Genomic DNA, 13,372 nt, shown 5'->3' with positions numbered 1-13,372 from the left:
AGGTGAAAGGTGGCCCTTGAATCAATATTTTAGATTGCTTTCCTTCCAAGAATTTTGAAATCGTTGGAAGTAGTTTCCATTGTTTTACTTGTTTAAAATGCATGTCAGAGGATAGCATAGAAAAATGGCCTACTTCTTTTTTCTTGACTTGCATCCTTTTGTAAAACGTTCTTCAGATTTGAAAATAGAAGGTGGTTGGCTAGCTGAGGAAATGATTGTATAGAATGAAACTAATCTATGGAGTGGGACTGATGTCATACAACTGTAAGATACTACCTGCAAGTGGTTGAGTAGCTTGCCTGTGTGACATGACGACAGACAAATACTGAATTTGGTCCTAAGTTAGCTTATTGCTTAAAATGTCTCAGAAGGGAAGTGTGGCTATGTTTACTACAGCTTTTATACTGAAACACGCAACTATGAGATATACACAGTGAGAAATGCTATTAATTTTTAATTCCTGCAAAAGGAGTTTGGAGTAGTAGTGAAGTCTAGAGACTGCAGTGACAGAGGAATGAACCTCACTGAAGTTTGCTGTCTTTTACTGTTTGTTAAATTTTACTAAATATCTAAATTTTTTCCTTAAAATAGATTGTTTCCTGCACTGTTCTTAGTGTGATAAGAATTATTCTTGTGAACTAGGAATCAAAAAAAAGCTGTTGTCAATATTTATCTATGGAAGATGCATTATAAAACTGATTTTTGTGCACCTAGTGTAAATAGTTAAGGGGTTCAGGGGTGTAGCTAGCTCACTACACAGCCAACATAGAGGAGTTCTCCAGGGGATGAATTGAATTTTTTGAAGAAGTGTTTGGGAATATTTTCTCTCTCTTTTGGCTGCAGGAAAAATGAGGGAATGTATTCTTGTTGAAGCAGTAAGTTTTTTGAAGCTAGACTAGTAAATGTTTGTGCTCTGCTTTCAGGATAGGATTTATTTTATGTCAAATCTCTAAATGTGCAGAGTATAATGGAGCTGAGGATGCATTCTTTTCAATTCAATTTTCACTGCTTTTTCTGCTTTATTTTAGGCTGCGAGCTTTGTCTAGTGGTGGGAGTGTGACATCCCCTCCTCTGTCTCCGGCTTTGCCAAAGTACAAACTAGCAGACTATCGCTATGGGAGAGAAGAAATGTTGGCACTTTTTCTAAAGGATAATAAGGTGAGCAGGAAGAGGAAGAAGGCCTGATGTGTGTATGTGCACAGACTTGTGATTAGGGATAGTTACTTGTATTTTGTGATTATGGACACAGAAATTGTGTATCCCTTGGCAAAGAACTGAAGAGGTCTGATTTTTTTGTGGGTGTGTGCTTGTTTGATCCAACTCTTAGTGCATTCATTATGTTTAATTCTTTTTGCCACTTCAGAATGGCAAATTCTTGTATACCCTGAAGAAAAAAAAGTCTTATTCAGATGTACTGCCACAGGTTGCTGAGGGTTAAAGTCTCTTTGCAGCCACTCAGATTGGCTTGTCTTGGTAGGTTTTCATTTAATATAGTTAAAATAGTTATTTGACTCACCATGAAATTCAGGCAATAAATCATACTAGCACCTTACCTAAAGAAAGTGGCAAGAGCCCCCACTTACCCTGACTTCAAGCAGTTTGATTTAGCAGGTAACCAGCCCAGTCAGCCGTCCTCAGGCTGTTCTTTTCTCTGGGACTCAAGTCACAAATACAGTCTAGCACGTGTAATATAAAATAAACAGCTTAAAAAGTCAAGAACTTGCATCTGGTGTAATTACAAATGAGGTTCTCCATGATACAGAAGTCATATTTCAGAGGGCATTTCAGGTAAATGAGTCATACATGCCACATTTGTAAACATTGGTTTGTTATGTAGATGGTGACAGAGATTGGTTTATTGTTGCAGCAGGCACATAGTGACTTGGAAGTCTGAATCTCTCCAAGAGCCTTATCCTCAAGTCAGGGAGGGATGGCAAGAAGTTGTTTCAGTTTGCGTCTTTGGCTTTGCACGTAGATGTGCATGCACACCTCCATGCTCTTCCCCTACCATGAATGTGCTGACATTCTCATACAGTGCTGGGGGCCCTGCTCTGCTTACACACAGATTCAAGGGCATTGAATGTCAAAGATTTTTCAGAAGCTGGTAAGTGTGTTACTGCTTAAAGCTGTGCTTTTACATACAGAATTATCGTGCTGTACTTTGATAAGTTGTGATTTAAACATTAATATTATGCTTGAATAAGTCAGCTTGTCAAATGTCATTGTTTCATGCAGAGTATATGTTATCAGATGATACTCAGACCTCTACAGTTAAAACTGATTCAAAACAACTTATTAATACGCTCTTTTACTGGAAGCTCACCAATGGTTATCAATAGTCCAAAAGGTTATTTCTTCCACATGCCTGTGTGCCAGAAGGGCGTTATTAGAGTGTGGCATGCTTTTCTAACAGAAAATTTGGATGTCTTTTGATGTGTTTCTATGGCGTTGAGTGGTTCTAGTTATTGAGACTGAAAGGATTCCTGATAAAGTTTGTAGTCAGCTACTAGATCCACTGTTTTTAAGCCTAAGCTGTGACTTGTACTCTAATTTTTTTCACTGTCATCAGCATTTGTTGCTGGCTGAATATTAGGAGATGTTGCATCTCTGATTAAAAGAAAATATGATTGAAAGCAGACTTTTGCTAGTATGTACCCAAATGGAAAAAAAAATCCCAAAACACTGGGTTGCTTTGCTTCAACTAAAATTGTCCTAAGTCCGTAAGGGCTACTCTAGTATTGTGAACTAGGTATTCTTGAAGCAGAGTTCTCTGTTGGTATAACTAGAGTTTGCTTTGCACTGATGGTAGCTTCTCATCCACATGCTTAGGCTCACAACTATTCATGGACCTGCCATCAAAAGAATTAGGGTTCAAATTTATTTTGATTTAAATAATGATCAGTGTTCTTTGCTTAATAAATCTGTACCTATAGTTTCATTTTACTGTTTTTTCACTCTCCTTGTTGGTTAAATTAGAAATACTGTCTTTCAATCAAATACAACCTCTGTGCTATATATGGTAGCTCTGTTAATCTACTGAGATAAAAGTCTGGATATAAATGTGCACTGCGTTTAGAAAAGCAACACTTTTCTCTGTTAAACAGATGAAATTTCACTTGGTTCAGATTTAAATTGAATTGATGTACAATTTGAAATTCTGTTGTATATGATCTTGTTGCTGTGGATATTTCAGTCGTAGGTGGTGGGTGCTTTGTTATTTTGTCTATACATTTTTTTAATGGGGAAGTAATTTTCTAGTGGAGTTGCACCCACTCCAGTTCTGTTACTGAAAGTACTGGTGTACTGGGTAGATGGAGAGAGAGTTGACAGTGATATACACAAGTATTTTTATACTGTATGTGGCATCATCCCTGAAATGAAAGTATCTGGGTATTTCAAGTAACTGTCTATTATTTGCTTTTCATATAGATACCTTCAGACCTTCTGGATAAGGAGTTTCTGCCTATTTTACAAGAAGAGCCCCTGCCACCACTGGCACTTGTACCTTTTACAGAAGAAGAACAGGTTTGTATCCTTACAGAGAGTTAATGTTTTGGTTTTTTAATATGTAGATTGTCATTAGTGTAAAAGCAAAATGATGAGTGTGCCTTTGTTGAAAAACCATAAAATTAGTTTTAACCCCAGATTTGAGATTGGTAGACTTCAGTCAGGGAAAGGGATTCTGAAAGCGGTCTGTGTTGGCATAGCATCTAAATTATAGTCATACTCAATGATTATCTTAAATGTGAACAAATATTTTTCATAAAGTGTTCTGTTGATGTCAGAACAATTCATTACATCTAGGATCATCTGAGAAGTATTATGTTTTTTTAAGTACACAGCATTTTGGTAAGTGAAACTTTCTCTACAGTTTTGGAGCCACTTTCTCTGAAGGATCTAAATTCTGAAACTTAGTTTTTGGTATTAGGGGAAAGAGTTGAAGTTTTTGCCTATTAAGCACCTTCTTAAGAAATGTGAACTACATATGTGAGCATCTTGTTTGGTTTCTATAGTTATAATAATTAGTTGGTGAACAAGATAAGAGTGAGAACAGGTAGTCCACGACAAGACTGCGTTTCAACGATGGCTGGTCTAAGTAGTTTGAAAGCCCTTACTTTCAAGCCAATTCCTAGCAAGGAAAACTGTCTACCGTCCCCTATCTAAGTGCCTCTGATTTTTGACTCTGAATTGATTCCTTCTTTATGGCTTTCAGAAATTCTGGTTGTGCAGTTGCTTTCTGGTTTGTCATTTCTTTACAGTTTAGTTTTCTTACTTCAAAATTCTGTGGCTTGTGGTTGTTGTGGTTTTCAAATAACAGAAATCTAGGTGCTGTTACTGACTTGCGCAATTGGATTTTTAGCAGGGAGTTGGGGAATGATGGTATTAGTTTCTTAAGATTTCAGAGCATCCTTATTCCTTTGTCCCATGCTGCTCTGTATTCCTGAATTTTTCATCATCTTTGTGACTTGGAGTTCTGGCATATCCTCTTTACCTCTTCTGGAATTCCCTCTTCAGAGTTGGTTTATAGTTCTCTTCTGTTTAGTGTATCATCCTCTGACATAGGGTGCTAATAGTTCAGCTTTTAATCAGCAGCCATGTTTAAGTTCTTGCGAATACACAATAGGCATTTCATGTCATAACTGTAGTCTTAAAAAGCAGCTGAGTTTGAGGAGATGCTTTTAAGGGAAATCTTAGCCCAGCTCCCATTCTCCAATGGGAACAGGAGGAATTCAGGCAGTGAGCCCAGGAAATGGTCATCCACATATAGAGTAGCACACCATACTGACCCTTCGTGTTAAATAACTTTGGACATTTTTTTTTTTGCTGGTGGATAGTGGATTCCTTTGGACAGTGAACTACAAGCCTCTTATGGTCAAAGGGGATGTTGACTTTTTCTGGTAATTGTCAAGATAGTATTCAAGAGGGATAATCAAGTGTAAGTCTGTGGTATTGAAAGTGTGCTGAGTAGCCTCTTGGTACAGATGGAGGTGACAGGTGCTTCTGAGCTTCAGGGATAAGATCTTAGAATCATGTCATAAATGGTTTGGGTTGGAAGGGACCTTAAAGACTACCTAGTTCCAACCCCCTGCCATGGACAGGGACACCTTCCACCAGCCCGGGTTGCCCAGGCCCCATCCAGCCTGGCCTCAAGCACTTCCAGGAGTGGGGCATCCACAACTTCTCTGGGCAACCTGTTTGAGGGCCTTAGTACCCTCAGAATTAGCTATTAAGAAGAAATGCTTTATTGAAATGTACCCTTTTAGTTTAAAGCTGTTAATTACTCCTTGTCTTATCACTACACTGCCTGTGAAATTTAAGTGTAGTCGGATACTTGTGACCAAAGTATCCCCCATTAAATTATCAAGTTACAGTTTGGACAGAATCACAGAACAGATAAAAAGGACCAGTGGGAAGCAACTTCCTTGGTGTAGTGGTTTTACTTCAATGGGCAGCTGAGTTCCACCATGGCTGCTCTCTGACTCCCCCTCCTCAAAGGGAAAGGGGGAGAAAATACGATGCAAAGGGTTCAAGGGTTGAGATAAGGACAGGGAGATTGCTCAACAATTATGGTGACGGGCAAAACAGACTGGGAGTAGGGAGATAGTAAGATTTGTTGCCTATTAGTAACAAACTAGAGAAGTGAGAAATGCAAGAAACCAAAAATGCCTTCCCCTCCATGCGCCCTCTTCCCCCCCGAGCGATATAGGGGAATGGGGTTTGTGGTCAGTCTATGGCACGTTGTCTTCACTGTTCCTTCTCGGTCACTCTCTGCCCCTGCTCCATATGGGGTCCCTCTCACGGGATGCCGTCCTTCCCAAAAGGATCCTGCGTGGGCTTCCCACAGGCAGCAGCTCTTCAAGAACTGCTGCAGTATGGGTCCGTACCATGGGATCCAACCCTCAGGAGCACACTGCTCCAGCCTGGGTCCCCCATGGGCAGTAGCTCCCCAAAGACCCCCTGCTCCTGCGTGGTCCCCTCTCCACTGGCTGCAGGTCCGGCCCGGGGCCTGCTCCAGCAGGGGTCCTCCATCAGTGCAGGTCCACCTGCTCCACCAGGGACTCTGCCACGGGCAGCAGCGTGGAACCCTGCTCCACCGTGGTACTCCATGGGCTGCAGGGGGACAGCCTGCTTCACCATGATCCTCACCACAGGCCACAGGGGACTTCTGCTCTGGCGCCTGGAGCACCTCTCCCCCTCTTCCTTCACTGACCTTGGTGCCTGCAAGGCTGTTTCTCACTCCTCTCTCTCCCAGCTGCTGTTTTGGCAGCATTTTTTCCCGTCTTAAATCTGCTCTCACAGAGGCACAAACAACACTGCCTGTTGGCGTGGCTCTGGCCAGCAGCAGGGCCCTTATCTAATATGGGGCAGCTTCTGGATTCTTCTCATAGAAGCCACCCCTATGGCCCCCTGCTACCAAAACCTTGCCACATAAACCCACTACACCTGGTGATGAGGATGGTGAGCTAACAGAATCCAACTGATTCACCTTTTATTGAGTGTATGAGATGATAGGTTTGCCTGAGCTCTGTTTCCAAGGAACCTGTCTTTTGAAGGTAAGAAAGTTTTTGCAGGTTGCTTTTACAGGGGTTTCTGAGGTTTCCATCACTGATCACTGGCAATAAGCAGCATATGGCCCTTTTTTTTTCATGTTCCTGTTTGTATTAGGAAGGAATTCAGTTGTCTTAATCTGAGAATTTGCTTGTGGAGTAAGGGAGTTTCAAGTGCTTGCTAAATATCATGGAGTTGTTTTTTTTTGTGTAAATGGGTTATGTTCCTGATGTCTGTTTCTTGGAACATCCTCCATTTACTAATAAAGAATGAATTGAGCCTGTGTTTGAGGGTAACTTCGCCCTTTGGTGTGCATTGTCAGGGATGGACACTCTCTGTGTAATATTACTCATCAGCAGAAGGGTTTTCTTTTTTTGGCTTTGCTTTTTTATGTTACTTACTGTGATCTTGCTATGTCAAATATTGTTAGGGACTTTATGAATATTGCATTTTCACCACAGCAAGCCACATGCAGAGGGTTGGGGAGAACTTGCTCAGAGTTCAGGCAGAGAAAAAAAGCGAATTTAAAATCTTGTTTTATTGGAAAAATAAGGCATTGGAAAAACCAAGCAAGCTCTTATGCAAAACAGTGAATCTGATCAATAGCTTACAGTTTTATCTGTAGTAAAATAACAGATGTAAACTGTAGGTGTGGTGTATGCTTTAGATGAGTAGAAACTTCCACAATACAGTTATAGCTGGATCAACTGTCAAAACTCATCTAGGTCTGAGTGAAAGACAGAAAATTGCTCATCTTAAACATCCAAGTTGATCTGTGTTTGTATTGGCATCCAGATTTTCATGTCAAAAAAATACAAGATAATTAGAGATGAATGCAGAAGAAAATTAGATCGTTACTTATAAAAACAGTGCTTAGTCGTGATTGTAAGTAATGATTTTTAAATGATGTTAAAAGAAAATTTGAATTCTTCGTTTTTGAAGAACTGACAATGTGTACAAATGGCAGTTTGAGCAGTCTTCTGATCTGTGTGTTTTTTAAATCAAGAGAAATGGTGGTATCCTGTTTTCCTGTCTTCATTATCAGCTACTCAGCTTACTGGCTCTTGTAAGCAAAGGACTTTCCTGAATGGTGTCTCCCCTATTGCTCTCTTTACTTTGAGGTCAAGAATTTTGTTTAGCTGCTCAATGTGCTTTGAGGGATGGCGTCTCCTCATTGAAGCCCACAGCTGGCATGTGTTGCTTTTAATAACTTAATCTGTACTAATGTACAAAATAGTTCACGAGTGTTCAGGGCTTTAAAAAGCAAACACATGGGAACAACAAACCAACAGTAGATTTTTTTTTTTTCAAATTCAGTTGCTTCACAAAAAAAGCAGAAGTATCTGCAGCAGGAAAGGTGATGCTTTGTGTGGAGGCAAATTGAGGTGCTTCATTTTGACTTATGTTGGAATGATTGCTTTAAATTTTAAGAGACAGTATATCTGACTTGATTTTTCCTAACTGGAAACTGACCCTGCTGTTTTGCTATGCATAGTTGGATTTTTTTTCCTCAAATCTACTTAGCTACCAACTCTCTATTGAAGGAAGATCTACTCTGTAGAAAGAACATACCAAGCAGTTAGACCTGTTTCTGAAATAGGTTAAAATTCTTTCAGGTTCCTGTTGGCTTTGATGTTACCTATTTAGATTTTAAAGAGAATCTAATTGCTTGTCTCATTATTCTTTGAAGATCTTCAAAGTCATAATAATTAAGATGAGTTCATGTAAGCAGTTTGCCTCTTCTGAGTTCTGTCAAGGAGCCACAGGAAACTGGGATCCTTTGTATATTACTTAAAGCTTGTGTTTAGAAAGTGTGTGAATTCAGGTTTGCTTGTAAATGTTTCTTGAGCGTGCTTTCTGGCTGTTTTCCAACTACTTGTGCTCAGAGAATGGGGTCAGATTTGGTTAAAATTATCCATTCTTTGTTGAAAGGACTTTTTCTTCACCTATTACTTACACGAAGTTGATTTTCACTTGTGTTCATTGTTTTACTAAAATAAGCATCGCTTAAGTTTCACAAGCCTTAAATACATTTAGTTTTCCCCAAAGCAGGTTACTCTTGTGATACATTTAGAAGGGGGGAAAAAAAAGGACTTATTTCTACAAAAGGGAAATAGAAGCAGTAAATACAATTTTATTCAAGTCTGTTGCTCTGTGCATGTTACTGTTTTGCTTTAGAGGGGAATTTAGAATTGGTATTAATGCTGGCAAGTATCAGTCACTCTTTGCATCTGAATGGCAGTGCATAAAGCTACTGATGTTCTGATCAGCCTAATTATCCAGTAAAGCAGTAGATGTTCACTTGCTACCTTTAGAGCATGGAAATTTCAGGTAAGTAACTTGGAAGAACTAATATTGGTGAAGATCCTTTTATGGACTGCTGCTGCTGCTCATGGCTCCAAGGAATCCTTTTCCTTGTCAATATTAGTCAGTTGTAGAGTGTGTAATAAATGAAAGGAAAGCAGAGCTGGTATTGAGCTAAATTTGTGTAATGGTAAGTTTTCTTTTTTAATAGAACCTCACCTTGGCTCTTTCTTCTTCTTGGCAGAGAAATTTCTCGATGTCTGTAAACAGTGCCGCAGTCCTGCGATTGACGGGACGTGGAGGAGGAACGGTGGTAGGGGCTCCTCGAGGTCGAAGTTCCTCTAGAGGTCGAGGTGAGCTGTTAGTGGAGTGTGCTGCAATGTATGTAGGTGATGCAGGTTAAAGCTTCTGAAAGATGTTAGATGAAGCTTAATAATAGCCAGTTTCTCATGCCCATTTTTCTTCCCTTAAGACTTTAACATCATCATATTGGAAGGGATTCAAAGAATCAATATATTTAGTGATGGTTCTGCATACCACCTTAATGAGTGGTACCTGTTATGTGTCTTCATCAAATTGGGTGTGGAAAGCAAAAGGAAAGGAAGTTTTGAGAAGGAATAGGAAATGATTTGGTTCAGAACGGTTAGAAATAACTTTAATAAAGGTATAAAACCAATTTGTAGGGGAAGGAGAGAAGAATCTATAAATCTAGTTAAAACATTAAGATTGAAGTAGGTGCTGTTCAATGTTCTAAATAGTCACTTTTGTCTATTAATATGCCAAGAATAAACGAGAAGGTAATGGAAAGACCTAATTTAATTTGTTCGGGAGAAATTTGTCTTAGTGCATGGCTGTAGTCAATGTCTAAGCCTGGATGGCTTCAAATGTTTGCAAGTGAATTGAGAAAATGTCTTCAAGCAGTAAAGCAGTATCGCTAGATTCAAAACAAAACGTTAAACTTAGAATTTATCTTGGCAGTTCACTTTCAATGTGTGTACTGCTGTGAACACTATTCTGTTTTTTTATGTACGAATGTGATGAGTTACATCTAGAATACTAGAAGCTACTAGCTTGAAAAATACTAGGAGTGATCAGTCATGTAACCTCTGTCCTTACAGGTGCTTAAATAAGATTTCTTCTGTGGTCCTTTCTAACTTAATTTTAAAGGTCCCTAACTGGTGATATTCTCAGTAACATCTTCAGACATCTTTCATATGTAATTTAAATGCTTGACCGAAATTTTGCTTTGACTTGATTTTTTCTCTCATTTATGTTCTCACAGCTTAATCATGCTTCCTTCTTGGTTTTGTAGATTGTTGTGTCCCTTCTCATGACTGTTTCTCAGCCAAGGCATATACATCTAAGCTTCTAGGAAGCTGTTTCTTGATGCCCTATTGCTTTGCCTTCTTTATTTATCACCAGCTTTGTCCAAATGCTATGGGCTTTCTTTTTTTAAAAAAAAAAAAAGAAAAAAAATAGGGGGGATATGTGTGCATATGTAGATGTGGGAGTAAACTCTTATCTGTGCTTTGTTATATTTCTGTTCTATATTTGAAAGCTTGCTTTTTTTGCTGTGTCTTAAATGTGGAAATTGCACTGTTACTGTCCATGGTTAGCTCTCCTTAGGAATACGTATTTAGCTATTTTTCTCTAAATGCTTTAAGGCTTAATTCTGCAGATGAAATGAACACTTTAAAATTTGGTGATTTGAGATCATCTGACCACTAGTGTGCTCTCTAGTTTCAAGTTTATTAGGACGTTATGTTGTCTAACTCCCTTTTTTTCTTTTGTCCAATTTCTTTTTTTGTTTCATTTCTTTACCATTAACCATGAATGTTATCCTTACACAGTGAGCAGTGGATTTTTTAGTTGCTCTTACTAGTTTCAATGAGGTCACAAGGTTAAATGTGGCAGAATATGACTCCTAATCCAGCAATTCCATTACTTAAATGTATTTGTGTGGAGGGAATTTTGTTTGGCGATAGTTTGATTCATTACACTTCTGTGGACAAAACTTAAAATTTATGCAATATTGTTAGGGCTGTTTGAAAGCCCCTACTGCATATATATGGATGCTTTCATACTTATTTAAGAGATGTTTAATGTTGTATCAGGAACTCTGATGCAGAAGTTTTCTCACTTTTGCTTTCAACCTCACTTCATCTTTTTGTTCATTTTACGATTCTTTACATGCTGTGCTAGTTAGGCTACTCTGTCATTCTTATCTTCTGCTGAGCTGTAGAGGATGTGTTTCTCCACCTTAGCTCATTCTTTTTCCATTCTTGATACAGTTTGAAATAAATTACGGAGCTTTTCCTCTTCCCTTGGTCCTCATTGCAACTCTTTGTTCACTCTTCCCATAGACAATTAGCCTTGGGATTTAGGCATGATGAGTCTTCCCAAGTTTCTCCATCTCAGTGAACGTATCAGGGTTTCTGCTGGGACAGAATTTTACATTCTTAATAATTTCACACATAATGTTATTCTATTTGAGAACTTTGTAACAGTTACTTGTGAAATACTCAGCCAAGGCCTAATGATAAGTAACCTGTAGAAGTAACCTGTGGCTTGCAAATAGCAAGCTTTAAATGCAGTTGTTTTGTCAAGCTACAATGAAAATGACTTGGATTTTTTTTCAGAGCTTGTTCACTGAATGAATTGCCTCACTTAAGAGTTGGAAAACATTTTACTTTATTGCCATACAAAATTGTCTGGATTCTAAAGGTGATCTGGTACTTTTAATGCACTTTGCATCATCGTATGCAACAAAGCTGTTGCTGATGGAATTTCCGCTTCAGCTTTACCAAAACAAGGTTACTGTCTTGAAATGACTTGCACAACTGTAACTTGAAGGAGGAACTAGCATGTACAACTAGAATTAAGTTTGCTCACTGAGGCACGAATCACAGACTTGTTACAGTGTTTGGGAGAGGGAGTTCCTGACAAAGATGGGGGGGGGCAGGACAAAAACTTCTGTCAGAAGTTCTTGTTAGAACTCTTAAGTGTGACTTCACTTACTGCCATTTAATACTACAACATACCACTCGGTAAATACCTTCTCCATAGTCATCCCCTGTCTTCGTGACAGTGGTTGCATCTAGCTGATGTGAAGATGATTACTGTGTGACAGGCAGTTTGATTTTTGTTTAATGTTTTTGACCGTACACTGAATTACAGCTTGGTGTTACTGTTGAAACCAGCTGCAGTCTTGAACTTCCATTGGTAATACAGCGTGTCTGGTGTTGAGACACAAATCCCAAGCTCTTGATTCGGTTCTGAAATTGTATTCTCCAAAGAAAGCCAAGCACTTGCACGTGACCTTGTTCCTAATTGACTTGTTTGCCTGGGAGCTCCCCCGTGGTGTGCAGTTAAGCCCATGCTTTGTGTTGGTGGGACTGGAATGTCAGTATTCATGAATAAGAGCCTCAGATAAGGAGGGATTTAAGTAGTCCCAGGAATGGGCTGCAGGCTTACAGCCACCTTGTTTTGCAGCTGTTCTTCTTTTTGGTGAAGACCGTAACGAAGGGTGCTTTGCTTCCGTTAGAGTTCTGTCCCCTCTCATCTCCTTTCCCCTTTATAATCTGTCCTTACTGTTTTTTTCAAAAGCATGCAAATGGTGCCAAAGAGGAAACTTCTCACTTATACCTAAACAGCTACAATCGATCAACAACTGTCCTGCTCTTCCTGAATAATATAACTGGTAGTAGATGCTGAACTCCAGTTGTCCAATGATTTTAAGAACTTGCTTGTTGCATTGCTTTTTTATAATGACAGTTAGAATGACTGTACTGCTTCTTGCCCTTTTGCTTTTGTCTTGTATGTTTTCCTTGAATTCAGACCTGTCTGGTTTTTGGGTTATCTATTTCTGCCTATTATGATCACAATATCCAGTGGATTGAGGTCCTCATTCTGAGGTTTTAAAGGAATTACTGAAGTCGAAATGATACAACTGCTTTATTCAGCTCTTATTGGAAGGATTTATTGACGTTTATTGAGTTTATTCAATATTTTCTGTTCAACATCTACATTCAAAAGGTCTGCTCCCCCTATTCCAGACATCTTTTTTGGAAGTGGCATGGCATTTAAAATAAGCACGTGGTTCTAGATTTATTAGCCACAAACAAAAAAGGCACAGAGTGGCAAACAGTGTGCTTATGTGTGGTTTCATCCTCACTGCTGGCTTCGTATTTTTTGTTCTGATACCAGTATTACATGTCCTAGTGTGCGCTTTCTGGTCGGTCGTCTACTTAGTCTACTTGCTGAGCAACTGACTTTATCAACACAGTTCTCTTCAGCTAGCTACCTCCTGTAGCCTGGCAGAATCTGTTTCAGTACAGCGTGGCTCTCATGCAGCGGTCTAGTTGGCTTCTGCTGTAGGTACACGTGTGCCTGGCTGCACACCTGGGCAGTGTCCCCGCAAGAGAGCAGCGGCGGTGGGTGGCAACCCAGCCAGGACAGAGGTGGCTTCAGCAGGTACTGCCCAGTACTGTGTGGTGTCAGTACCACTGCTCCATAGACT

The 13,372-nt window shown here is 39.4% G+C and overlaps 1 protein-coding gene across 8 annotated transcripts in view; it reads left to right on the top strand.

The window, feature by feature from the left end:
* GIGYF2 (GRB10 interacting GYF protein 2) overlaps nucleotides 1–13,372 on the top strand; it is a 78,678-nt gene that overhangs the window by 14,200 nt on the left and 51,106 nt on the right. For all 8 annotated transcript variants that reach the window (XM_083849199.1, XM_083849202.1, XM_083849200.1 and 5 more), the window contains 3 exons: nucleotides 1,029–1,158; nucleotides 3,430–3,525; nucleotides 9,098–9,206. In XM_083849199.1, the coding sequence (XP_083705325.1) occupies nucleotides 1,029–1,158; nucleotides 3,430–3,525; nucleotides 9,098–9,206 (335 nt within the window). The remainder of the gene's footprint in view (nucleotides 1–1,028; nucleotides 1,159–3,429; nucleotides 3,526–9,097; nucleotides 9,207–13,372) is intronic.

The sequence above is a fragment of the Anser anser genome (assembly GCF_964211835.1).
Source record: "Anser anser genome assembly, chromosome: 9".
NCBI lineage: Eukaryota > Metazoa > Chordata > Aves > Anseriformes > Anatidae > Anser > Anser anser.
This window is presented reverse-complemented; position numbering and strand designations above follow the sequence as displayed.